Source organism: Trachypithecus francoisi, unplaced genomic scaffold (genome assembly GCF_009764315.1).
Source record: "Trachypithecus francoisi isolate TF-2019V2 unplaced genomic scaffold, Tfra_2.0 Lachesis_group5, whole genome shotgun sequence".
Classification (NCBI taxonomy): Eukaryota; Metazoa; Chordata; class Mammalia; order Primates; family Cercopithecidae; genus Trachypithecus; species Trachypithecus francoisi.
In genome coordinates this window covers 57,432,613-57,460,583 of record NW_022681470.1, presented here as the reverse complement: position 1 = coordinate 57,460,583, position 27,971 = coordinate 57,432,613, and the positions used below count along the sequence as shown (strand labels likewise).

Here is a 27,971-nt window from a genome sequence, read left to right as displayed (position 1 = left end):
AGGCACCTGAATGTAAGCTGGCTTCCCTCCTTCCTCTCCCATGCTGTCTCCTCTCCCCCATCACTTCTCAATTACAAACTGCTTGGGACACGTGGCTCCAGAGATTGGCAAAACAGGGAAATGTCAGCCCACAAGGACCAAGAACCGTGACTTGTGTTACTTTCTTGTTGGTGTTGGGGCTGGGGGGGAGGGGTGCGGTGGTGCAGGAAATATTATCCAGCATATCAAATACGCCACAACAAGCTGACTCTGTTTGAATTTTGAGTGGCTCCACTAGCTAAAGCCAGAAAAGGGTTTTTGGGCCCAACGGGAAGAAGTGCCCCTCCCTTTTACACTCACACTTCCCACTTTCTAAGGGTGCCAGGCCCCCGCGCCGCCCTGCTGCTGCTTTGCGTACGTTCCGACTCTTTTCCACCAGTCCCAGCCCACTCGATTACGTAAATTCTTCCAAATTCCCAAACGCGCCCCTCCGTCCAGAATCCGCCCAGTCCCGACCAGTTCCGAGATTTACCGCCAGCCCAGAGCCGGGCGGGGGCGTGGAAAACGCGAGGAGCCTTCCCGCCCCTCTCCTCATCCCTCCCTCCCAAGCCACTGCCGGCTCCAGCCGAGCTCTGCCCCCACGGTGGCCCCGCCTCCCCACCGCCCGGAAAGCGGGCTGCGGCCCCCTCCCAAAACCCGGAGAAGTGGATTCTGCGCTCCGCTCCGCACCACCAGTCCCGGGCCGCAGTCCTGACAAGCGGGTCAGGGCTTGCCGGGCGGAAGCCTGGCCTGGAGCCTGGAAGGGGGAGCCGGCCCCGAGCGGGAGCGGACGCGGCCTCAGGCCTGCGCTGGTGAGCATGCCCCGGAAGCCCGGGCCCCTGGCCGTCCTGCTGCCCTTTCTCCTGGACCCCAGCCGCTAGGCCGCGGCGGGAGAACGGCTGCCTCTGAGCGGTCCCCTTCGCGTCCTTAGAGTTCCCGGTGTCCCAGGCCTCTAGCCGGAACCGGAGCCCCGCCCGTCTCTTAGCAGCTCCATGATGTGAAGCGCCTCGGGGTGCGGTGCCGCCGGGCGTGGGTGGGAGGCAACGCCCGAGGGGAGGGCCTGCCAATATGCGGGGGTGCGGGGGGCGTTGGCGAGAATTGGAGGCTGCGCAGCTGCCCGCCCGCCCAGCGGGAGCACGTTCCCTTTCGCCATTGGAAGACTTGAGTTCCAAGCTTTTTCCTGCTCACATAGAGCCGTCACTGCGCTGCCCGCCAGCCCACGTACAGTTGCATTTCTTTTGGAATTTTTCTGGAAGTTGGAATCTGGCAGTTTAAACAAAGAATTTTTGTAAGAAGAACATTTGTTAGGATATTTGATACTCCCCAGATTAGGTTAAAAGTCTTCCCAATCACTGTAATTTTGCAAAGATATGTTTTTGGTGTAAATAGGTATAGATCGGGGTTGATGAAAAAAATCAAACTCAGAAAAATACTTGAAGAGATTTATTTTGAGCTAAATACAAGCGACCATGGCCAGTGACAGTCCTCAGGAGGTCCTGAGAACATGTGCCCAAGGCAGTTGGGGTACAGCTTGGTTTTATGTATTTTAGGAAGGCGTGAGACATCAATCAAATACATTTAAGAAATACATTGGTTTGGTTTAGAAAGGCAACTCAAAGCCGGGGCTTCCAGGCTATAGGTAAATTTAAACATTATCTGGTTGACGGTTGAGGTTATAAAAAAGAATGTTCAGGCTAAAGTTAAAAGGATTGTGAATACCAAGTTTTATTGTGCAGAGGAAGCTCTTAGATAGCAGACTTTAGAGAGAGCAGGTTGTAAATTGTTTTATATTGGACTTAAAAGGGTTCCTGGCTCTTAGTTGGTTATCTCCTGGATCTGGGAAGGAAGGAAAACAAAGAGGGGAAGGGAATTCTCTATGAAATGCGGGTTTTTCCTACAGCAGACTTTGCAGGGGAGTTTTAAGGTATGGCAAGGAAATATATTTTGGGGTAAAACATGTTTATTTTCTTCCTTGTTATGCCAGAGTCAGATTGGAAAGTAAGTCACTATGTACTGGGTTAAATAAAACCCATCTGATAAGAATTTATGGTTTATAGGCCATGACTCTCCAGACCTCTTAGAAAGGAATTTGGGTAAGATAAAAAATTAGAGCTTAGTCCTCATATGGTTGAGAGTTTGTGCTCTGGATCCAGAGTGCCAGGGCTGTAACACTTAAGAATGGTGCGAGCACGACAGGCGCGGTGGCTCACGCCTGTAATCCCAGCACTTTGGGAGGCCAAGGCGGGCAGATCACGAGGTCAGGAGATTGAGACCATCCTGGCTAACACGGTGAAACCCCGTCTCTACTAAAAATACAAAAAATTAGCTGGGCGTGGTGGCGGGCGCCTGTAGTCCCAGCTACTCCGGAGGCTGAGGCAGGAGAATGGCGTGAACCCGGGAGGCAGAGCTTGCAGTGAGCCGAGATCGCGCCACTGCACTCCAGCCTGGGCGACAGAGCGAGACTCCGTCTCAAAAAAAAAAAAAAAAATTGTGTGAGCCTGGACAAACCACTTAATTTCTAAGTGGCTCAGTTTCTTCTAAGTGTGTATAATGTGTTTTATACACACACACGATTTTTCATTATGCTATGTTATGTATATTACTATATTATTTTTCCATTATGCTATATGTATATTAGTCTATGTAATCTACATAGTATAGCATAATGAAAAAATATCTGTGCATATATATTAGGTAATGCTAACCGCTTTACATGGTTGTTGTGAAGATTAGGTGAAGCATTGTGCTTGGCATATAATAACAGAGTGTTACTTATGAAAATAGCATTTTCTCTATGATTTGTGGTTTTGATTTTAAAGATTTTAATTGTGAAGTATTTCTCCTGTTTTCTTTTTTGATGCTATAATAGAAGGATTTACCCCAAAATTTCTATAATATCTGATACTTAAAAGTGCAAATAATCAGTAAACGGAAATAGACCATGTGTACAACGCTATGTTGAGCGGTGTGCAGTGTTTCCACACTGCTATGTGTGAGGAAGAGGACTCCATCTCTTCATCAGGGGACGCTGGCAAATGGAAGAAAAGCTTGATATAAAGAGTGTCATGATGTCCACTGTTCCTTTCAGGCATAGCCGCAGGATGCTAGGCTGATTCTGTGATAATCACATGGTACTTTATTTACTTATTTATTTTTTGAGATGGAGTCTGTGTCACCCAGGTTGGAGTGCAATGGTGAAGTCTTGGCTCACCGCAACCTCTGCCTCCTGGGTTCAAGAGATTGTTCTGCCTCAGCCTTCCGAGTAGCTGGAAATACAGGCACATGCCTGGCTAATTTTTGTATTATTAGTAGAGACGGGGTTTCACCATATTGGCCAGGCTGGTCTCAAACTCCTGACCTCGTGATCCCAAAGTGCTGGGATTACAGGGGTGAGCCACCACGCCTGGCCATTAATCATATGGTGCTTTATATGTAACTTTATTAATGGTACAATAAATCTCATTATATAATTTCCTTAACAGAATATTGAAGGATGTTTGTTCCAAGATCTTTAAAAATCAAGAGGCACGCTAATGATGATGGCAAAAGTTGTGTGGCTAAGATAATTAAATCAGACCCAGAAGACCTTCAGTCGGACAAAAGCAGAGATGTTTCCGCTGATGCTCTAGTTACAGAAGCAACCGCAACACCAGACAGGCACAGCAGCGAATCGTGCCCTTTCCCCAGCCCAGGTGGCCAGTTGGCAGAGGTTCATTCAGTAAGTCCCGAGCAGGGTGCGAAGGACAGCCATCCTTCTGAAGAGCCTGTTAAATCATTTTCCAAAACACAGCGCTGGGCAGAGCCGGGGGAACCCGTCTGTGTTGTCTGTGGTCGTTACGGAGAGTATATCTGTGATAAGACAGATGAAGATGTGTGTAGTTTGGAGTGTAAAGCGAAACATCTTCTGCAAGTAAAGGAAAAGGAAGAAAAATCAAAACTCAGCAATCCACAGAAGGCTGATTCTGAGCCAGAGTCTCCACTGAATGCTTCCTATGTCTACAAAGAGCACCCCTTTATTTTGAACCTTCAGGAAGACCAGATTGAAAATCTTAAACAGCAGCTGGGAATTTTAGTTCAAGGGCAAGAAGTCACTAGGCCCATTATTGACTTTGAACATTGTAGTTTCCCTGAGGTCTTGGATCACAACTTGAAGAAATCAGGCTATGAGGTGCCAACCCCCATTCAAATGCAGATGATTCCTGTGGGACTTCTGGGAAGAGACATTCTGGCCAGTGCAGATACTGGCTCAGGAAAAACAGCTGCTTTTCTTCTTCCTGTTATCATGCGAGCTTTATTCGAGGTAAGTATTAATAATAGAGTTCACATGTGTTATTCTTGGAAACAAGTGAGGTATTTACCAAGTTTCATTCTTAACTGTATTAAAATTGCAAACTAAAACTAAATATTTGGAATTTTAGTCACTAGTGCCTGTAGTGATTTTGCTTCTGATAGTAGTTTGTACGAAAACATAATTTCAGGAAATTTTTCTTGTATTAAATTGAACCAGAGATCTCTTTATTGAGGATCTAAAAACTTGCTTCCTTACAAAACATTTTGTTTTTAACAGTTTTTCTGTTACCAGAATAAGCTTTGGATTTGAGGGGGAAAAGATCCAGCTGACCAGACGAGCAGCAGTTTGTACGTCGGTTTAGTCTCCTTGGATTTTGTATTTCGAAGAAACTGATTTATACCGAAGGTGGAACACATCATAGAGTTTCAAAATACGCTTTTTTTTTTGGAGACCCTCGAGTTTCACTCTTGTTCCCCAGGCTGGAGTGCAATGGCACAATCTCGGCTCATTGCAACCTCCGCCTCCCAGGTTCAGGTGATTCTCCTGCCCCAGCCTCCTGAGTAGCTGGGATTACAGGCATGCACCACCACACCCGGCTAATTTTGTATTTTTAGTAGAGATGGTGTTTCTCCTTGTTGGTCAGGCTGGTCTCGAACTCCTGACCTTAGGTGATCCAACCGCCTCAGCCTCACAAAGTGCTGGGATTGCAGGCGTGAGCCACCGCACCCAGCGTCAAAATATACTCTTAAATGTGATCTATGGTTCATCTTAAAATAATCACTACCATACCTTACTTGTTAGTTTATAGTGTATAGAGCACTTTCACATATAATTAGTTTAACAAACATTTTGAGTAATTACTGTTTCCCAAGTACTGATGAACTTGTGAAGTATGAAGTATGGCAGGAAGGGAAGTAAGTAAAAAATGTGGGCAAGGCGGGGCACAGTGGCTCACGCTTGTAATCCCAGCACTTTGGGAAGGCGAGGTGGGTGGATCACCTGAGATCTGGAGTTTAAGACCAGCCTGGTCAACATGGAGAAACCCCATCTCTGCTAAAGATACAAAATTAGCCGAGCATGATGGCGCATGCCTGTAATCCCAGCTACTCGGGAGGCTGAGGCAGGAGAATTGATTGAACCCCGGAGGCGGAGATTGCAGTGATCCGATATTGTGCCATTGCACTCCAGCCTGGGCAACAAGAGCGAATTTCTGTTTCAAAAAAAAAAAAAAAAAAAAAAATGTGGGCAAAGAGAGGAAAGATAAAGGAGAAAAAAATTGGAAAACTAAAGAGTAGTAGAAGATAGTGTGAGGAAAACAAAGTGCTAGATTGTTTAAAATATAGGTCACACATGCTGGAAGACCAAAATAGAGCCATAAAGCCCGAAATAGAATGTGGGTATATATGTAAGTTATATGGACAAAGAAAGAAGTGAATCCACAAGAGAGCTAAGAGGGAAAGACCAAGGGTAGCATGCCAGCTTTTACCAGATTTTCATGGTGACTATTGGGTTCTCTCTTCAGAGGAGGATGACTGTAGATTACAGAGTCCAATGAACTAGGAGCAGACCTTCAGTTTTCTCACCTTGGTTACTGTGGACACCTCTCCCCAGCCCCAATTTTGATCTTTCATTGTATTCTGTGTTATGTGAGAAATGGATTTAATTTATGATGGTTTTGGAGGAAAAAAGTCTGCAGCAAGCAGAAGGCAGGAGGACTCATATCCAGTTGGGAACACTTTAAAAGGGCCATGTTCCTGGAATCCTTGTGAAGATTTAGTTCATATCAGCAGGAATTAATTGCTGGTGTTTTTAAACTTGTTTTTCACATCTTTGCAGAGCAAAACTCCATCTGCACTCATTCTTACACCAACCAGAGAGTTAGCCATTCAGATAGAGAGACAAGCTAAAGAATTGATGAGTGGCCTGCCACGCATGAAAACCGTGCTTCTTGTGGGGGGCTTACCCTTACCCCCACAGCTTTATCGTCTGCAACAACTTGTTAAGGTAAGCACTGATTTCATACAATGTCTTTGAAAAGTTTTGTAAGCAATACAGGATCTACAGTTATTTTCCCCCTTGAAGAACTTTTAAAAGTATGATTGTAGAGAGCCTTTAAATTCTTACCAAGTAAGCCTGAGGGTTGTTTTTGTTTTTTAAGTTTGTTTTATATAGGAAGGGAAAGAAACACAATTTATTGAGTGCCCGTTATATGCCAAAGGCTGTTGAATGTTCTCACATGCATTATCTCATTTAAGCATCACATTTACTTCTGAAGGTGGGTTGGCATAATCCCTAGTCCATGTTTTATAGTTGAGAAGTTGAATCTCAGAAAGGTGGGGTTTATCTAAGGATCTATAGCTAATAAATAGTAGTTGCCAAAATTGATACCTTGATTTACCTGTCTTTCCTCCTTCCTTAGCCATGCTGTTACGCGTAGTCTGTATTTTCTGATATGTAAAAGTATGTAAAAGCAATGTGGTCTGGTAGCTGCATGGCCATAGATAAGTTACTTCACTTCCGTGGGCTTCAGTTTTCTTAAGTTTGAATGGGTAGCTGAAGATACCTGCCTTTAAAATGAAAATGTTTAATGGAAGGTTTGGCACAGATGCTGACCAATCAAAGTAGACTGCAGCTTTGGTGCAGGAACTGGGTCCTCAAGGCCCCTTGGTCTTCTGGGCATTAACTGTTATAGTTAACTGAGGTGGTAGGGAGGCCCTGGTGACCCAGGGGAGGAGCTAGGTTGGTAGGGAGGCCCTGGCGACCCAGGGGAGGAGCTGGGTTGGCAGGAGTTGGGGAAGGGCACTCCAGGGGCTGGGGCAGCAGTACCAGCTGGGATGAAGCTCCTGCAGTATTGGACAACTTCTATGGGTGAATATCAGCCTTTCATGTTGGAATCTTTTGAAGGTCAAATCAGATGTATCTGACAGATTTAAAGCCTATAAAATGTTGTTTTAAGAAATTAGAGGCTGATAATTAATGGGATATTGGATCAGTGCTTTTTTAAGGTGGACCTCCAGGATATAAAACAGATAAAGGTGGTATCAATACCAAATTATAAATTCAGCAATATGTATTTATAAAGTAAACAATACAAGTATTTTTGATGGGCATCAAATTTGAAGTTGGGTTAATGGCGTTTAACTGCAGTCTCATATCAACCTCTGCATTAAATTTATTTTCATTGCAAAGAATGGATAACATTATAATTCAAATGGATAAGTAGCTGCGAACTTCTAACAGCTTTTAAACTAAGCTTGCATTCCAATTCTTAAAAAAAAGTATGTTAACATATTGGTATTAGTCTCCAGTTACCCAGGCTGGAGTGCAGTGGCGCAACCTCTGCTCACTGCAACCTCTGTCTCCCAGGTTCAAGCGATTCTCCTGCCTCAGCCTCCAGAGTAGCTGGGACTACAGGCGCCCACCACCATTCCCAGCTAATTTTTGGTATTTTTTTTAATAAAAAAATTTGTATTCATAAGAAACTGTAACAGGCCCATATTACAATAAGAGAAGTAGAAACATGTCTATTTGTTTTTTTTTTTTTTTTATTTATTTTTTATTTTTTAGTTTTTTTATTATACTTTAAGTTCTAGGGTACATGTGCATAACGTGCAGGTTTGTTACATATGTATACTTGTGCCATGTTGGTGTGCTGCACCCATTGGTATTTTTAATAGAGACAGGGTTTCACCATGTTGACCAGGCTGGTCTTGAATTCCTGAACTCAGGTGATCCACCTGCCTCGGCCTCCCAAAGCACACGTTTTTTAAAAAAACAATCTCAAACTTAAAGAAAGGTGGTAAGTAGAATAAATGGAACTTTTTTTCCCTCCCAAACCTTTTGGAAGTAACTTGCTGACTTGATGCCCTCTCACCCCCATATACTTTACAGTATGATTATTACAAACAAGGACATTGTCTTACATAACCGTAATACAATTACGGAATCAGGAAATTAACATTGTGTATTAGTCCATGCTTGCACTGCTATAAAGAAACACTTGAGACTGGGTAATTTATAAAGAAAAGCGCTTTAATTGACTCATGGTTCTGCAGGCTATACAGGAAGCATAGTGGCTTCTGCCTCTGAGGAGGCCTCAGGAAGCTTCCAATCATGGCAGAAGGCAGAGGGGGAGCAAGGAGCTTCACATGACCAGCGCAGGAGGAAGAAAGAGAGTGGGAGGTGCTACACACTTTTAAACAACTAGATCTCACAGTAACTATCATGACAGCACCAGGGGGAAGGGTACTAAACCATGAGAAATAGCTGCCATGATCCAATCACCTCCCTTCAGATCCACATTGGGGATTACAGTTCGACGTGCAATTTGAGTGGGAACACAGCTCCAAACAGTGTCACGTTGATACATTATATCACATCAGGAATTAATATTGGTATCATCTACTCCTCTGTCCCCATTCACATTTTTATAATTGTTCCATCACTTTTTATAGCACAAGAATCCAGTTCAGAATCACATGTTGCATTTAGTTGTCATGTCTTTGTCATCTCCTTCAATTTGAAACGGTTCCTCCATCTTTCCTTTTTTTTCTCATAATCTTGGCCCTTTTAAGGTTTATAAGCTACTTACTTTGAAGAACATCCCTCAACTGATTAGATTCAAGTTACATGTCTTTGACAGGGATATCACAGAAGAGATGCTTTGTTTTTTTCATTGCATCCTTTTAGGTTGCACACAGTATCAGTGTGTCCTTTTCCTGGTGATAGGATCTGTAAAGTAGTTGTAAAGTTTATTTTTTTCCCCTTTGAGTTTAGTAAATATTTTGGGGAGAGTACTCTGAGATGTACTTTGAAATGTAAATTTCTCATTCTTCACCACACTTTGAATTTATGTATATATTTATTTCTATCTGTATGGACTCACGGCTTCCTGTTATTCAGAGGTTTATAATCTGTTATCATTATTTGTTTTGATGCTCCAGTTGATCTCTGTCTGTCCAGTGGAAGCACCTTCAAGTTGGTTTCTATGTCCTTTGTTCAGATCTCCATCATTCTTTGAGTCTTCCTTACTTTCTATCTAAAGAAGATGTTCCATGCTTACATTTTTCTTTCCCTGCCCCAGCCCTGGAATCATGCCTTCTCCAAGGAGCCCTGGTTTCTTTTACTAGAGGATAGCATTTAAAAAGAAAGTTCTGGGCTGTGTATGTTGATTGCTATTGGACTATCACTGCTTCTAGGACCTCCCAGTGGATAGAGCTAGGGAATACAGCTCTCAGCATCTGCCGGGGATTGGTTCCAGGATCCCCTGCATATGTACCAAAATCTTTGCATACTTCGATCCTGCCGTCGGCCCTGCTGAACCTGAGTATTGTTGATCTGTATTTGGTTGAAATTGATATGTTTCAGTGGACTCACACAGTTGAAATCCATGTTGTTCAAGGGTCAGCTGGATATCCAAGTGTGTGTTTTTCTGTATCTGTATTTATTAGAAACCATGAGACCGTGAGTTCATGTTAATACTTCCAATTCCAATTCAATACAACAGGATTCATTCATGTTTATAACTGACAGAAACCTGCCACTCATTTTCCTTTCGTATTTATTTATTTATTTATTTGACCAATTATCCTCTATGGAGCCCACCTCCCACCATCAGCACCGCCCCTCCCACAGCAATGCCTTCCTCACCTCACAGACTCCACCCTGCACTGTCCTCAGCCCCTCAGGCTGCAGCACCCCATGCAGGGCTGCCCACCTGTCACTCCCACCCCTCTCACCAGCCTGAGCTCCCTCCCAGGTGCCCTCTGAGAAAAAATAACCAAAACCTTTCTGTTCAGCAAAGCTGCCCTCCAAGAGCAAGGGCAAAATAAAAAAGCTTTTCAAATAAACAAAACTGAGAAAGTTACTACCAATACACCATGTAAGAGAACTTTAAAACTAAGGTAGTCTACAGACAAAGAAGATTGTGCCAGAAAGGAGGGTGTAGGATGGAAACAATGGCAGCCAAGGAAATAGTAAGCATGTGGGTAAATCTCAGGAAACATTGAATGAAACAGTAATCATAATGAACAACCTGTGGGTTTCAAAATAAAGTAGAAGTTAAATACTGGCCAATGGTAGCATAGAAGCAAAGGGGAGATGTGATTGGTATTAAAGCATTTTTCCTTATTGTTTAAAAAAAGGTAAAAATAAGCTGAATGCAGTGGCTCACACTTGTAATCACAGCACTTTGGGAGGTCAAGGCGGGAGGATTATTTGAGCCCAGGAGTTTGACACCAGTCTGGGCAACATAGAGACCTTGTCTCTACAAAAAAGTCAAAAAATTAGCCAGATGTGGTGGCATGCCTGTAGTCCCAGTTACTTGGGAGGCTGAGGTAGGAAGACCCCTAGAGCTGGGGAAGTTGAGGCTGCAGTGAGCCGTGATTGTGCCACTGCACTCCTGCTGGGTGACAGAGCGAGATTATATATATAAAAAAAGCGCCCCCATTGTTAGCCACTAACATATTATAAAATTGTTAAGATCCTTAAGCAACCTTAGAAATCACTTTGCCCAACCTCTTAATTTAAAAATGAAATAAAAAGCCCAAAGATGTTACGGAATTTTCACTTGTTTACAGAACAATATCAATCAAACTGCCTACAAGGCCCTTCCTGGTGCCTGCCTCAGCCTGCCCCATTCTCCCCGTCCCTCTCCATTTGGAAACTTCACTGGCCTCCCAGCCTTAGGAATGTCATAGATACTTTTCTCTCTCCTTAATCACTCCTCACCTTGCTCATGCCCACTAATTCTTTAGGTTTGACCTGTGTGTTGGGTAGGACTGGATAGGTCCCTCCAATTATGGCATAGTATATTTATCTCATGAGTACTTTCTTGTTTTATCTGTTTCTTTCTTTGTGTTACAGGTTTCATGAGAGCAGAGACTATGTCTGACTTATTCATCACTGAATTCTGAGTGTTTAACACAGTGTCTGGTACATATTAGTCGCTCAATCAGTATGGAATGAATGAATGAAAATGGCTATTACCAATTTTTTAAATTTGCTTATTCTCTTTTATTCAGGTTATCATAGCAACCCCTGGGCGACTTCTGGATATAATAAAGCAGAGCTCTGTAGAACTCTGTGGTATAAAGATTGTTGTAGTAGATGAAGTAAGTAGTGGTGTTTGAAAAACGGTTACATGATTTTACACAATTTAGGGAAAGTATAGTTATATAATTTCATTGTATATTCAGGACATTTTCTCTCTCTAAAAAAAAAAAACCTCAGGGACTTTTAAAGCATTGCAGCAGTGGTTCTTAAGCTGTTTCCTGTGTAGCGCTGAAGCTATCATAATGCGTACTACACTAAAATTACACCAGAGCTGTCTTTTCCTAATTGACAGAAAACACAAATTCAATACATACCCTATTCTCAATAGTAAGTTGTTTTTTGTTTGTTTTTTTTTTAAGCATTTGATGCTTACTATTGTTTGTTTGCAAAAATAGTCAGTGTCAGGTAATGAGACAGGGTTTTGCTCTGTTGCTCAGGTCACCCAAGCCGGAGTGCAGTGACGGAAACACAGCTCACTGCAGCCTCAACCTCCCACACTCAAGTGATCCACCCACCTCAGCCTCCTGAGTAGCTGGGACTACAGGCACACATATCACCATGCCTGGCTAATTTGGTTTTTGTAGAAATGGGGTCTCACTATATTACCCAGGCTGATTAGTCTTGAACTCCTGGGCTCAAGGGATCCTCCTGCCTTGGCCTCCCAAAGTACTGGGATTATAGGCATGAGCCGCCGTGCCCAGCAGATGGCCTTTAATTTTTTTTTTTTTTCTGTGTGGACGTAGGCATCTGTGGTCCTGATTTTCTATGTTACATATACTATAGAGGCATTTTTATAATTTTGGCCTGCTTAATAAGATGAAGTAAAAGTGTTGTTGCTCGGTGATATTCTGCCAAGGGAACATAGGACTGTGTGCCAGCCCACCCTGGGCATGTGCCTTTTCTGCCTGCAGGGCACATGCATCTTCCCAGATGTCTTACCAGCAGTGACAGAGCAGAGGCCTGGCATTACCCAGCAGTGATCACAAATGTGGGGTGCTCGGTGCTGACCAGTGATGGTGTCTTAGCCTGCCTTCCGTGGGCCCCAGTAAGTAGCAGTAGGATAGAACACGTAGCCAGTACCCACAAGATCAATATTTGAACATTTACTCCACCTCCCATGAGATCTTAGGCAAGCTGGTTAATCTTCTAGAGCTATGGCAAGGATGAAGAATGATGGTGAAAATGTCTTTTTTTATTTTTTGTTGAGAAAGTGTTTAGCTCCTGTTGCCTAGGCTGGAGTGCAATGGCACAATCTCGGCTCACTGCAACCTCTACCTCTCGGGTTCAAGCAATTCTCCTGCCTCAGCCTCCTGAGTAGCTGGGGGATTACAGGCACCTGCCACCGTGCCCAGCTAACTTTCTTTTTGTGTTTTTAGTAGAGACAGGGTTTCACCATGTTGTCCAGGCTGGTCTTGAACTCCTGACCTAAGGTGATCCACCCTTCTCGGCCTCCCAAAGTGCTGAGCTTACAGGCGTGAGCCACCACATCCGCCCAAAAATGTCTTATAGACTGAAGAGTCCTGCTACTGCTAAGTCAGCAGTTTTCTGACGCGGCCATTTGGTAGAACTGACTTATTGCATCTGATTATCATTAGACATACTGTCACCCTGAACATCACTGGGCTTCCCTTTGTTGATAAGCCCCATGTTCTTAAATTCTCCCCATCTTACGAGCTGGAGAAGTAATTTTTTTTTTTTTTTAAGACAGTTTCCCTCTGTCACACAGGCTGGAGTGCAATGGCATGATCTTGGCTCACTGCCACCTCCACCTTTTAGGCTCAAGTGATTCTTGTATCTCAGCCTCCCGAGTAGCTGGGATTACAGGCATGTGCCACCATACCTGGCTAATTTTTATATTTTTAGTTGAGATAGAGTTTCACCATGTTGGCCAGGCTGGTCTCAAACTCCTGGCCTCAAGTGATCTGCTCACCTTAGCCTCCCAAAGTGGTGGGATTACAGGCATGAGCCACCGCACCTGGCCTGCGAAGTAATTCTTTTTTTTTTATTTTATTTATTTATTTTTTATTTTTTATTTTATTTATTTATTTTTTTTGAGACGGAGTCTCGCTCTGTCACCCAGCCTGGAGTGCAGTGGCCGGATCTCAGCTCACTGCAAGCTCCGCCTCCCGGGTTCACGCCATTCTCCTGCCTCAGCCTCCCAGGTAGCTGGGACTACAGGCGCCGCCACCTCGCCCGGCTAGTTTTTTGTAGTTTTTAGTAGAGACGGAGTTTCACCGTGTTAGCCAGGATGGTCTCGATCTCCTGACCTTGTGATCCGCCCGTCTCGGCCTCCCAAAGTGCTAGGATTACAGGCTTGAGCCACCGCGCCTGGCCCGAAGTAATTCTTATATGGATTTTAAGGTTAGGTTCCATTCATCCTCACTTCTCTCTTTGTTTTTCAAATTTGTTTAGAGATGGGGTCTTGCTGTGTTGCCTAGGCTGGTCTTGAATTCCTGGGCTCAAGTGATCCTCCTGCCTTGACCTCCCAAAGTGTTGGGATTACAGGTGTGAGCCCCTGCACCCTGCCTCATCCTCACTTCTCTTTACAGCATTTTCATTTTCTTCCACTAACGAGGCTTCATGAGACACTTTAGTGCTGTGCTCACCATTATGGTACAAGGGAAGTATTCTTTCGGCAAACGTCTATCAAGTGCCTGTATGTGCAGCCTGTGTCCCATTCCTTGGCATTTAAGGAATATGGTTTCTGGGTGATCTAGAGGGGAAATGAGCTGGTAAACAACAGAATCAGTTATATACAGAAACTGCAGTCAGTACAGTAGTATTATTTAGGTACAAATTGACCAATTCTGGATAAGTTTGGATGGCATCACGGAGAAGTTTTGAATAGCATTCAAGCCTACAAGGTGCTGAAATCGTGTTGGAGAGAAAAGATACATATACTGAAGTAAAGGCAAGAACATTATCATGTGTACGGAGATACAAAAGTACTAACATGATGTAGGCCAGAGGTTGGCAAACACTTTCTGTAAAGGACCAAATGGTAAATATCTTAGGCTTTGGGGGCTGTATAGTCTCTGTGGCAACTACTCGATACAAATGTAGATGGTATGAAAGTGAATGGGTGTGACGGGGTTCCCATAAAACATTATTTACAAAAACAGGTAAAGGTCTAAATTTGTCCCCAGAACTGTAGTTTGCCAATGGCTGATAGAAGATACTAGTGAAAAAATTGGACTGTATGGCTGGGCATATTGGCTCACACCTGTAATCCCAGCACTTTGGGAGACTGAGGCAGGCATATCACCTGAGGTCGGGAGTGCGAGACCAGCCTAATCAACATGGAGACACCCCATCTCTGCTAAAAATACAAAATTAGCTGGGCGTGGTGGCACATGCCTGTAATCCCAGCTATTCGGGAGGCTGAGGCAAGAGAATTGCTTGAACCAGGAGGCGGAGGTTGAGGTGAGCCGAGATTGCGCCATTGCACTCCAGCCTGGGCAACAAGAGTGAAACTCCGTCTCAAAAAAAAAAAAAAAAAAGGACTGTATATGATATGCTAATTGTTCAGGAGAAATAAGGTCAGAAGGAAAAATGAGAGTAAATGTATTAGCACTGCAAAAAATGGCTTCTCGGAGGTAATGGGATTTGACCTGGGCTTCAGAAGATGGAAAAAGATTTAGAAAACAAGAGGATGTATCAACTGTTCCAAGTGAAGGGGCCAACATAAGCAGAGTCAGAAAGTCCAAGTGCATGTGTGCAGGGGGCAGAGAAGAGACCACCAGCTTGAAGAATTCTTCCTGAGAAATAATAGGAGGTAAAATTGGGTTGTTAGGGTGGGGCCAAATTACAGAGGGCCTGGACAGGAAGGCAGAGGAATTTGGATTTGATGTGGGAGACAGTGAGGCTTTCTAAATTATTGAGTAGTGGTTTAAGAGGTTACCCTGCTGCTTGGTACAGGAGAAATGAAAGAATCTAAAACAGAGCAGCCAGCAATCCAGACAGGGGTGAGGGTTTACAGGGTGGAGGCAGTAGGAGTCACAGGCCAAATCCAAGAGTCACTCGTGCGTCTTCTGATGCCTGAGGATGAGAGAGGAAGAAGGCAATAGAGATGACTCCATCAGTTATAGTTGTGCCTTTTATTTTAAAAAGGACATATGAGCAAATCTGGGTCTTGGTAGTAATGTTTGAGTTTGGCTTTAGACATGGTGAATTTCCTGCAAATGATGAACTAAGGGGTAGTACTCTGAAGATCTAAAATAGGCATTGGGAAGTCCCTCTGAACCTTTTGTGGCTCAGGAGGCTGCCAATAAAATTTTTAAAAATAAAATAGGCATCAGAATCCATGAAACGCATGGTTTCTCTAAGGGAGACAAGTTAGAAATGAGCAGAAACAGGCTGGGGCTAAGGGCCTGCCTTGTGGAGTTTGAAGATGAGTCAGTAAAAAGCTGCTTGAGACGCCAGAGAGGAACTGAGAATGAATAATATCCTTGAAGAAGAGAGAACCACTGTTTCAAGAGGAGGGTGAAGATGCAAGAATAGTCAGAGGTGAAAACTCAGATAATTCCTTTGAAATGATCTGCTTTGCGACCCTCCGTTCTTCTGTCATACCTGTCCTTTGGCCTAGAATTCTCTCCCATCCTTTCTACCTGCTCTTCCTTCTTTATCTGTTAGTAACTCTGAAATCCTTCACTCCCCCTGTCAGATTTTAGGCCTTTGTTTCTCTCTGCTCTGTTGAACTGTGCATAGATTTTTAAAATTTTTTCTTAGCACAGTGTTTGCCCAAGTTTCCTTAATTATAAGAGTCACCTGGCTTGTTCAGTGAACATCAGACAAGACCAGACCTCTCACTTGGATATTCTGATTCAGTAGGTGTGAGTTGTAGCCAGAAATTTCTAAAAACTCATTCCAGGTGATCCTTTTTTTTTTTTTCTCCCTCAGGTGATTTCTTCCCCCCCCACCCCCGACCCAGGCTGGAGTGCAGTGGCGTGGTCTCAGCTCACTGCAAGCTCCGCCTCCCGGGTTCATGCCATTCTCCTGCCTCAGCCTCCCGAGTAGCTGGGACTACAGGCGCCTGCCACCACGCCCGGCTAATTTTTTGTATTTTTAGTAGAGATAGGGTTTTACTGTGTTAGCCAGGATGGTCTCCATCTCCTGACCTCGTGATGCACCCGCCTCGGCCTCCTGAAGTGCTGGGATTACAGGCTTGAGCCACCTCGCCCGGCCTTCAGGTGATTCTTATCTTCAGAGAGGTTTGGGCCACATTGACTAGTAAGTTGCCTGACATATAGGTAGGTGCTTATTTAGTGCTTAGAATTAGTGAGTGTTCATTTATTTACAAAATACGTTGTTAGGGCTTTTCATGTGCTGACACTTGTTGGTTTTGAGAATACAGTGGAAAATGAGACACATGAGCTGTCTCGTGGAGCTGTAATAAATGTACTTACACAAGGCGATATGGCAGTGGCAACCGGGTGGGGGGATTACCTTAGATTGGGAGTCAAGGAGAGCTGTCTGAGAAGATGACGTTTATGCTAAGATCTGAATGAGAAGGAGCCAGTCATGCAGAGATTCATCTGGAGGGAAGACTTTCAGCCAGGAAGACTTTCAACAGGGGAGCAAGCGTGAGGTATTTGGGAACAGAAGGAAAGCTGATGTGGCAGAGTCACGGGCAGTGAGGGGAGAGTGCTAGGAGATGGAGAAGTGGACAAAGATGAGAACTTGTAAGACTTTTTAGTCATAGTTAGAAGTTGGATTTTATTCTAAGTGTGATGGGAAACCATTGGAGGGTTTAAGCAGAGGAGGATGAAGATCTGATGTATATTTTAGAAGAATCTGGTTCCTTGAGGAGAATTGGTTGTGGGATGGGGGTGACAGGATTGCGAGCAGTCTTGCAAGTATGAGCTGGGAGAAGGGACCAGCTCTGGGGTGTGCTAGTGGGTTGACAGGATGATTAATGGAGTCAGGGTCAGGTGGTGAAGAGAGGAGATGAAATAAGAGTTTCTGATGGCGCTGGTTTCCTGGGATGTGTTCTGGGATAGAAGTGGGTTTGGCAGGAAGGAAATAGAAACTTCTGTTTTGAATGTGTTGAACTTGAGGGGCCTGTTGGAACCAAGTGGAGATGTTAAGTCGGCAGATAGTTTCTACCACTTGAGTTCGGGGAAGCAGTTGTGGCCTGAGATATGATTTTGGGAGTCTTTGATGCATGCGTGGTATTCAGAGCCGTGGAATTTGTTGATCTCATCTGAGGAGAGAGCACAGATGGGGAAGGAAGAAGCCTGTGACCCAGCCCATGGGGCTCCCCAGTGTATAGGGATTGAGAGAAGAGAAACGAGGCTCAGAGTAGCTAGTGAGGGAGGAGAAAAATCAGGAGATGCTGGGGTGCAGGGGCCCATGCCTGTAATCCCAGCACTTTGGGAGGTCAAGGCGAGAGGATTGCTTGAGACTAGTAGTTCAAGACCAGCCTGGGCAACATGGGGAAACCTAGTCTCTGCAAAAAAAAAAAAAAAAAAAAAAAATTAGCTGGCATGGTGGCACGTGCCTGTGGTCCCACCTGTGATCCCAGCTACTCAGGAGGCTGAGGCAGGAGGATCGCTTGAGCCTAGGAAGCAGAAGTTGCAGTGAGCCATGATTATACCACTGCACTCCAGCCTGGTGACACAGCAAGACCCTGTCTCAAACAAAAAAAAAAAAAAATGCTTTTTATGGCCCACTCTGCATTTTGAATAACATCTGTTGAATAATCTGTGCACATTAAAGACATGTTAGAGCCGGGCGCGGTGGCTCAAGCCTGTAATCCCAGCACTTTGGGAGGCCGAGACGGGTGGATCACGAGGTCAGGAAATCGAGACCATCCTGGCTAACACGGTGAAACCCTGTCTCTACTAAAAAATACTAAAAAACTAGCCGGGCAAGGTGGCGGGCGCCTGTAGTCCCAGCTACTCCGGAGGCTGAGGCAGGAGAATGGCATAAACCCGGGAGGCGGAGCTTGCAGTGAGCTGAGATCCGGCCACTGCACTCCAGCCCGGGCGACAGAGCGAGACTCCATCTCAAAAAAAATAAAAAATAAAAAAATAAAGACATGTTAGAAAATGGGGGTGGAGCCTGGGCAACATAGCAAAACCCCACCTCCACTAAAAATACAAAATTAGATGGGTGTGGTGGCATGTGCCTGTAATCCCAGCTATTTGGAAAGCTGAGGTGGGAGGCTGGCTTGAGCCTGGGAGGTTGCACAGTAAGCCAAGATGGCACCACTGCACTCCAACCTGGGTGACAATTTTTTTTTCCACTGAATAATAGTAAAATTAATGTTCAAATTTTAATATGGATGTCAGCACATTAGTGGGCACTTAAAAATACAATGCCAAACTGGGTGCCCTGGCTTGTGCCTATAGTCCCAGCTACTTAGGAGGCTGAAGCTGGAGGATCTCTTGAGCCCAGGAGTTTAAGGTTCCAACAAGCTGGAATCATGCTACTGCACTCCAGCCTGTGCGATAGAGCAAGACCCTGTCTCAAAACAAACACCCACAATGCCTTAATAGTTTAAAAGAATTATCCTGAATCAAGGCTCAGAAGGGGAAAAAAAAGATTTAAATACTTCATTGTTCCCAAATTATAGACAACTGGATTGTATTTGCAACTCAAGATAGCCTTAATCTTTTTTTTTTTTTTTTAATGGCAGCACTAACTTTAAAAAAAATTTTTTTTATTTGCTTGGTAATTCATGGTTGTAACAAACCAACAGTACAGAAAAATAGAAGTGAAAGCCTCTGTCTTAGTCCATTCCTGGTGCTATAACAAAATGCCTTAGACTGGGTAATTTATAAACAGCAGGAACTTTTTCCCACAGTTCTTGAAGCTGGGAAGTCCAGGATCAAAGCGCTAACCTTGATTCAGTGTCTGGCGAGGGCCTGCTCTCTGCTTCAAAGATGGCACTGGCACACTCTTGCTGCATCCTCACACACAGCTCCATCCAGCCTCTTTTAGAAGGGCACTAATTCCATTCATAAGGGTGGAGCCTTCATGACTTAATCACCCCCTAAAGGCTTCCCCTCTTACTACCATTGTGGGTTAGATTTCAATATATGAATTTGGGGGGGGGGGGTCACCACAGTTCAGACCATAGCAGCACCTAACATTTATTTTTATTTAAAATAATATTTTATTATAAGCATAATCTGTGTGCATGGTTAAAAACAACTTTGCAAAAAACTAAAAGTGGAATTGCCTCCCTTAAAGCCCTCCAGCCTTCTCCCTGGTGTTAGAATTAAGTTTCTTGAGTGTATACACATATAATATTTTTGTAGCATAAATAGGTATCTTGTTACACATAATATTTTGTACTTTGCTTTTTTTTTTTTTTTTTTACCTAGCAGTCATTCATTATTTAATAAAGGGCTTGCTGATCATTTTTCTTGACAGCATAGTGTCATATGGATCTACCATAATTTAGCAAATCCCCTACTCATGAATATTTAGAATGTGTATAGCTTTTTACTACTATTAATAATGCCAATAATAACAGTCTTTGTATATCATTGTAAACATTTAGTTACACAGTTTATAATTTTTTATAAACGTTTTCCCAGTTCTCTTGACATTGTGGTATAGTTTTGTATTTAAGAATTTTAAATTTTTATGTTGTTAGTTATATCAGTCTTTTTAGGGGGTGGTTCTGGATTTTAATGTCAAACAAGACTAACTTTAATACAATTTTATTTTAGGCTGATACCATGTTAAAGATGGGCTTTCAACAGCAAGTGCTTGACATTTTGGAAAACATTCCTAATGATTATCAGACCATTTTGGTTTCAGCCACAATTCCAACTAGCATAGAGCAACTAGCAAGCCAGCTTCTGCATAATCCTGTGAGAATTATCACTGGAGAAAAGAACCTACCTTGTGCCAGTGTACGTCAGATTATTTTGTGGGTAGAAGACCCAGCCAAAAAGAAAAAATTATTTGAAATTTTAAATGTGAGTAGTAAAACAGTTAACCATGTTTTATGGATTGTGTTTGCATTTTTCATAGCTCTTAAGAGAATGATTTTTAGATTCAACTTTCGGGGAATTTGACAAAGGTATTTACTAATAAATTGCTTTACCTACCTTAGAATTCTGTGAGAATCAAATAAATAGCTATTTGGGAAAACATGTTGGATAGATACAGGGTTGGGTTTTCTTTGCCTTATTATAGAAATATATTTGAATATCAAGATTATTCCTAAGGAATATGTTCTCCTTTTAAAATATTTTAGAAAGGCCGGGCATGGTGGCTCATGCCAGTAATCCTAGCACTTTGGGAGACCTAGGCGGGTGGGTCATGAAGTCAGGAGGTGGAGACCATCCTGGCTAACACGGTGAAACCCCGTCTCTACTAAAAATGCAAAAAAAAAATTAGCCAGGCATGGTGGCGGTCGCTTGTAGTCCCAGCTACTCGGGAGGCTGAGGCAGGAGAATGGCGTGAACCCACAAGTGGAGGTTACAGTGAGCCGAGATCACGCCACTGCACTCCAGCTTGGAGGACAGAGCAAGACTCTGTCTCAAAAAAAAAAATAAAAATAAAAAATGTTAGAAGACTTACATATAAGGTAGGGGCAAGGTATTTCTTGGCTAGTCTGTCCTTGAGAATTTTTTTTAACTGTTACTAATGTAAACAGAAATTTGTTGAGTGGGTGATATGTGCAAGCATAGTTACTTATAAACAGTATTAACTTGGGCCAGGCGCGGCGGCTCACGTCTGTAATCCCAGCACTTTGGGAGGCCAAGGCGGGCAGATCAGGAGGTCAGGAGATAGAGACCATCCTGGCTAACAGAGTGAAATCCCGTCTCTACTAAAAATATAAAAAATTAGCCAGGTGTGGTGGCGGGCGCCTGTAGTCCCAGCAACTGGGTAGGCTGAGGCAGAAGAATGGCGTGAACCCGGGAGGCGGAGCTTGCAGTGAGCCGAGATCACGCCACTTCACTCCAGCCTGGGTGACAGAGCGAGACTCCCTCTCAAAAAAAAAAAAAAAAAATATTAAGTTAAATATGGTTGGTATTGACTTATTAGCAGCATGTAGAACTACATTAATTGCACTTAAAATGTTTGAATTACTCTTGCAGTATTAAGTGATGGAAAATTAAGAGGTGCAATAGACTGGCTTCTGTTTGTACATATTTTAACTAAAACACTTATTTTAACAATATGCCTTTTTTTCTTTTTGTGTTTTTTTTTGTTTTTCTGAGATGGAGTCTCGCTCTGTTGGCCAGGCTGGAGTGCTATAGCATGGTCTCAGCTCACTGCAACCTCCACCTTCCAGGTCCAAGCGATTCTCCTGCCTCAGCCTCCTGAGTAGCTGGGGTTACAGGCACCTGCCACCACGCCTAGCTGATTTTTTGTATTTTTTAGTAGAGATGGAGTTTCACTATGTTGGCCAGGCTGGTCTCGAACTCCTGACCTTGTGATTTGCCCACCTCAGCCTCCCAAAGCGCTGAGATTACAGGGGTGAGCCACCACGCCCAGCCTCCTTCCTAACAATATTTATAAACCTACTGATAACTAGCTTGTGATAATCATTCAGAAAAACTTCCCATTGTAAATTATGTTATATGGATAATTTTTGATATATGTTTTTAATTTTTCAGGATAAGAAACTCTTTAAACCTCCAGTGTTAGTATTTGTGGACTGCAAACTAGGAGCAGATCTTTTGAGTGAAGCCGTTCAGAAAATCACAGGGCTGAAAAGCATATCTATACATTCAGAGAAGTCGCAAATAGAAAGGAAAAACATATTGAAGGTTTGACACCCAACATTCTATATTCTGTTTTCTATAAATCTGTTCTGCCTCATTTTCAAGAGACACCATATTACAGCTGTTTTTTATAGCAGACCATCTTTTAATGACTACAAGACCATCAAACAAGTGGTTACCATGAAGTTAATGTTCTCTTGCTCAGGCTTTTGATTTGGGGAGCAATAGCCTGTTCTCTAGGGAATATATACTGAATAGATTACTAATTCAGAACTTACCATTTCTGAATCAGGTCAGTTTGGAGTAGAGCAGGGCAGTAATTCACCTTTGGAAAAGGTTTGCCTTAATAAATTAATAAAATAAATTCCATGGGGATTGGGGAGAATTTTAGCTGCATACATTTTTCAGGTATACTATGACCTTTACTTATTGAAAAGATATTGTTTCAAAAATATTGAAGTAAGCATTGAAAAAAGAAAAGCTATCAGAATTACACAAAACCACACAAAATAAATTCTGAATAATAAATTTTGTTGCTTTTTTGGAAAGGGATTACTCGAAGGAGACTATGAAGTTGTAGTGAGCACAGGAGTCTTGGGACGAGGCCTAGACTTGATCAGTGTGAGGCTGGTTGTCAATTTTGATATGCCTTCAAGTATGGATGAGTATGTCCATCAGGTAAGGAGCTTTATATGTTACCACTATTTTGTTTATGAGTTTTATTGGGAAAGGCATTGTCAATGTGATACCAAGTTTAAAAAAGCAGTATCAGCCAGGACAGTGGCTCACACCAGTAACCCCAGTACTTTCGGAGGCCAAGGCAGGCAGATCACTCAAAATGGATGGATCACATGAAGTTAGGAGTTCACAGACCAGCCTGGCCAACATGGTAAAACCCCATCTCTACTAAAAATACAAAAAAAAAAATAGCCGGGCATGGTGGTAGGCGCCTGTAATCCCAACTACTCAGGAGGCTGAGACAGGAGAATCGCTTGAACCTGGGAGGTGGAGGTTGCAGTGAGCCGAGATCACGCCACTGCCCTCTAGCCTAGGTGACAGAGACTTCATTCCCCCATCCCCCCAACAAAAAAAGCAGTGTATAAAACTATATATATTTTTGCTTTTAAGATTTTTTTTTTTGAGACAGAGTCTCATTCTGTTACCTAAGCTGGAGTGCAGTGGCGTGATCTCAGCTCACTACAACCTCCACCTCCCAGGTTCAAGGGATCCTTGTGCCTCAGCCTCCCAAGTAACTGGGATTACAGGTGCCCACCACCACACCTGGCTAATCTTGTTATATTTTTAGTAGAGACAGGATTTCATCATGTTGGCTAGGCTGGTCTCAAACTCCTGACCTCAAATGATCCTCTCGCCTTGGTCTCCCAAAGTGCTGGAATTACAGGCATGAGCCACCACGCCTGGCCTGCTTTTAAGATATGTATGTATATAGAGGCCGGGCGCGGTGGCTCAAGCCTGTAATCCCAGCACTTTGGGAGGCCGAGACGGGCGGATCACGAGGTCAGGAGATCGAGACCATCCTGGCTAACACGGTGAAACCCTGTCTCTACTAAAAAATACAAAAAACTAGCCGGGCGAGGTGGCGGGCGCCTGTAGTCCCAGCCACTCGGGAGGCTGAGGCAGGAGAATGGCGTGAACCCGGGAGGCGGAGCTTGCAGTGAGCTGAGATCTGGCCACTGCACTCCAGCCTGGGAGACCGAGCGAGACTCTGTCTCAAAAAAAAAAAAAAAAAAGATATGTATGTATATAAACTAATTTTTTTAAGTTAAATATGTGTAAAAACTAAATTTGTTTTTAAAAGTACACCTAAAGTGCCTTAAAAAAAAATAATAAATAAAAAAACTAGAAGTAAGTAACCAAAAATGTTAAATTTTTAAGTAATAAATTTTTGGTTTATTTTTGTTTCTTTTTCTTATTTTCTTCAGTGAGCATATAATCATCAGTGATCTTTTATAAAAATAAAAAAGTTTTGTTTAAAAAGATTGTTTTAAGTTGATTTATCTGGCCAAAATAAAATTGATCCTTTTTTTTTTTTTTAAGGAATCTTGTCTTCATCTCCTCTTCGTATCCTTATTTGTTCTAGTCTTTCACTTTTGAAAGTTTTCTTTCTTTTCTTTGCTGCCAAAGGTAACAATAGCTTCTCTCTCTAGCAGAAATAGAGCCTTCACTCAGCGCCACATAATCTCACTGACTGCTACCTGTCCTCCCTCTCAGGCTTCACCAAGTAAAGCCTGTCTGTAGTGTTCTTCACATCACCTCTGAATGCCACATTTACTAGAATCACCCACTGAAACGCTGTTAGTGCCTTCAGTGCATTGTCACTTTTATTTTTAATTAAACTTAATGGTACAGCACTACTTCCCTGTTTATTTTGGTACCACCACGTTTACCTGCACATCAGAGAATTAAGTAGTCCACAGGGGTTGATTGTTTTGCTTGGCATAATGTTTTTAAGGTTCATCCATATCATAGTATGTATCGGTACTTCATTTTTTTAAATTGCCAAAAAAATATTTTATTGTGTAGATATACCACCTTTGTTTATTCATTAGTTACTAGACATTTAGGTTGTTTCTACATTTTGGCTGCTATGAATAAGGCTACTGTGAACATTCATGCACCAGTTTTTGTGTGGACATGTTTTCATTTCTATTGGGCATATGCCTACAAATAGAATTGCTGGGTCATATAGTAACTCTGTGTTTAGCATTTTGAGGAACTGCCAGACTGTTTGCTAACATGGCTTCACCCTTTTACCTTCTCACCTGCAGCTTATGAAGGTTCCAATTTCCCCACATCCTCATCAACACTTATCTTTTTTATTATAGTTATGCTACTGGGTATGAAGTTAAACCTCCTTGTACTTTGACTTGCATTTCTTTAATGACTAATGATTCATGTACTTATTGATCATTTTGTATCTTCTTTGGAGAAATGTCTATTCAAATTTTTTGTCCATTTTTAAATTGGGTTTCTATTGTTGAGTTGTAAAAGTTCTTTGTATACTCTAGGAGACTTACCAAAAACATGATTTGCAAGTTTTTGTTTTTGTTTTTTTTAAGAGACAGGGTCTCCTGTTGCTCAGGCTGGAGTACAGTGGTGCAGTCATAGCTCACTGTAACCTTGAGTGCATGGACTCAGGTGATTCTTCCATCTCAGCCTCCTGAGTAGCTGGGACTACAAGTACATGCCACCACACCTGGCTAATTTTTCTATTTTTTGCAGAGATGGGGGTATTGCTATGTTGCCCTGGCTGGTCTTGAATCCTGACCTCAAGTGATCTTCCTGCCTCAGCCTCTCAAAATGCTGGGATTACAGGCATGAGCCACCATGCCCAGCCTGAAGCTAGTTTGTATAATCTTTTCTTTGTCTTTTTGAATTTTTTTATTTCTACTTGTTTTTCTGTGGACTTTTATAGATAAATAACTACTTTTTATATTTTTATTTTTATTGGAACAATTCAGTAATTTAATTAAGTCAGGTTAATAAATGCTGTTACTGTAAAGCACTATTTGCTTGCCTCTCTTCTCCCCTGTCTCATTCCTTAGAGGCCTCCCCTCAACTTTTTTACAAGTTTCTTTTACAGTGTTAAAAATGCCCTCTGTATTAGCAGAAGCCATCTATTCATTTAAATATTTCTGAATATAGACTTTAAGTTTTACATTTCAGTTAAGGAGCAGAAATTGACCATGATTGTGTATTTTCCCCCTCTTTTGAAAAGTTTCTTAGTATATTTTCACTATCTATTTGGAGACAAGTAGATTTTGTGCCTTATTGATACTCCACAAATTTGTGTCCATTTAATTCTCTCAAAATGAGAAATTACTAGCAGGGCCTGTAATCCCAGCACTTTGTGAGGCTGAGGCGGGTAGATTTCGAGGTCAGGAGTTTAAGACTAGCCTGGCCAAGATGGTGAAACCCCATCTCTACTAAAAATACAAAAAATTAGCCAGGTGTGGTGGCGGGTGCCTGTAATCCCAGCTACTCGGGAGGTTGAGGCAGAGAATTGCTTGAACCCAGGAGGCGGAGGTTACAGTGAGCCGACATTGCACCATTGTACTCCAGCCTGGGCAACAGAGTGAGAGTCCGCCTCAAAAAAAAGAGAGAAGTAACTTTATGCAAAAATTATTTATTGTAAATTTCACATTTCAAGGCCTCTTAAGTAGGCTTGGCAGTAAATAGTCCTCTTGCTCTTAATGCAGGAGCTTTCAAAATTTTTTGACCTTAACCCACCTACAATAAGAAAAATCTTTATGTCATTACCCCCAAACACCACCCATACAGATATAACTAAAACACAGGTTTCACAAATGATACTTACTTTTATTTTATGTGATCACTCTTATTTTCTCTTTGGTCTGTTTCATTAACATGCTGGTGGCGGCCCACTAAATTGATTTCACAGATATATTGAGATGCATAATTCAAAAAATGCTGTCTAGATGAAGGTTAATCTTAGTAAAGCTACTTTTTTTTTTTTTTTTTTTTTTTTTGAAATGGAGTCTTGTTCTGTCACCCAGGCTGGAGTGCAGTGGCACAATCTTGGCTCATTGCAAGCTCCGCCTCCTGGATTCAAGCGATTCGTTTGCCTCAACCTCCCAAGTAGCTAGGATTTACAGGTGTGTGCCACCACGCCTAGCTAATTTTTATGTTTTTAGTAGACATGATTTTGCCATGTTGGCCAGGCTGATCTTAAACTCCTGACCTCAGGTGATCCACCCACCTCGGCTCCCAAAGTGCTGGGATTACAGGCGTGAGCCACTGCACCTGGCCAGTAATGCTACTTTAAGTAATAGTATTCATTTTCTTTCAAAAGACACGGCCGGGCGCGGTGGCTCAAGCCTGTAATCCCAGCACTTTGGGAGGCCGAGACGGGCGGATCACGAGGTCAGAGATCGAGACCATCCTGGCGAACACAGTGAAACCCCGTCTCTACTAAAAATACAAAAAACTAGCCGGGCGAGGTGGCGGGCGCCTGTAGTCCCAGCTTCTCGGAGGCTGAGGCAGGAGAATGGCGTAAACCCGGAGGCGGAGCTTGCAGTGAGCTGAGATCCGGCCACTGCACTCCAGCCTGGGCGACAGAGCGAGACTCCGTCTCAACAAAAAAAAAAAAAAAAAAAAAAAAAAAAAAGACACTAAGATTTTACATGGACATCTTGAAAATGTTCTTTGCATTTCATTTCAGGTTGGAAGAGTAGGAAGATTAGGTCAAAATGGAACAGCAATTACTTTCATCAATAATAATTCAAAAAGACTCTTCTGGGATATCGCAAAACGAGTAAAGCCCACAGGATCCATTCTTCCCCCCCAGTTGTTAAATTCCCCATACCTTCATGACCAGAAGAGAAAGGAACAACAGAAAGATAAACAGACACAGAATGATCTGGTTACAGGAGCTAATCTTATGGATATTATCAGAAAACATGATAAAAGTAACTCTCAAAAATGATTTTCTCTGCCACTTGAATAATTTTTTGTGTGTATAGTCAGCAAAAATTGTTACTTTATGGTTTGCGTAAATGGAAATGTACATGAATTAAAAATATATTTAAGATATTTTTTAATTTAATAAAATTTATATAAGTATATTGTATTTATTTCCCTTCTTAATTCTTATAAATTAAAAACACCAGAAAATGAATTATTAAATAAAATACAGTTTTTTCTCTTCTGAATGAAGTTTTTTTTTTTTTTTTAATTTTTAAAATAAATAGTCCTCAGAGCTACTGTCAGAACCAGAAACCTCCACAAAGACTCTGACTCAGATCAGTGATTGTTTTACTTGGTACCCCCACAGTTCCACAAGCACATTGGCACTTGAATTACTGTTGAATAAATGAGAATTAGGAAAAATGTAAATGATAGAAACTGGAAGAAATTTTCAGAACCACTTTTGAAAG

The 27,971-nt window shown here is 42.5% G+C and overlaps 2 protein-coding genes across 6 annotated transcripts in view; one reads left to right on the top strand and one right to left on the bottom strand.

Annotated features, from left to right (window-relative positions):
* The window catches only part of LOC117074070, a 40,274-nt gene extending 37,164 nt beyond the window's left edge, over window positions 1-3,110 (bottom strand). Inside the window, exons 1-3 of the mRNA XM_033195303.1 lie at window positions 3,003-3,110; window positions 1,207-1,267; window positions 7-1,078 (exon numbers count right to left, since the gene is read on the bottom strand). Of these exons, the coding sequence (XP_033051194.1) occupies window positions 336-1,078; window positions 1,207-1,267; window positions 3,003-3,110 (912 nt within the window). The 3' untranslated portion in view covers window positions 7-335. The remainder of the gene's footprint in view (window positions 1-6; window positions 1,079-1,206; window positions 1,268-3,002) is intronic.
* On the top strand, window positions 626-27,744 carry DDX59 (DEAD-box helicase 59). 5 transcript variants are annotated; one of them, XM_033196258.1, is made up of 8 exons: window positions 626-830; window positions 3,501-4,318; window positions 6,146-6,313; window positions 11,332-11,421; window positions 20,044-20,295; window positions 21,946-22,098; window positions 22,603-22,731; window positions 27,257-27,744. In XM_033196258.1, exons 2-8 carry the CDS (start codon window positions 3,512-3,514, stop codon window positions 27,518-27,520), a joined length of 1,863 nt encoding a protein of 620 aa, XP_033052149.1. In that variant the 5' UTR covers window positions 626-830; window positions 3,501-3,511; the 3' UTR covers window positions 27,521-27,744. The 5 variants fall into 5 exon arrangements, with proteins under 5 accessions (XP_033052149.1, XP_033052152.1, XP_033052153.1 ...); XM_033196259.1 differs by lacking the exon at window positions 626-830 and adding an exon at window positions 866-1,030 and having other exon boundaries at window positions 27,257-27,708; XM_033196260.1 differs by lacking the exon at window positions 626-830 and adding an exon at window positions 1,093-1,306 and having other exon boundaries at window positions 27,257-27,710.
* The last annotated feature ends 227 nt before the right edge of the window (window positions 27,745-27,971 follow it).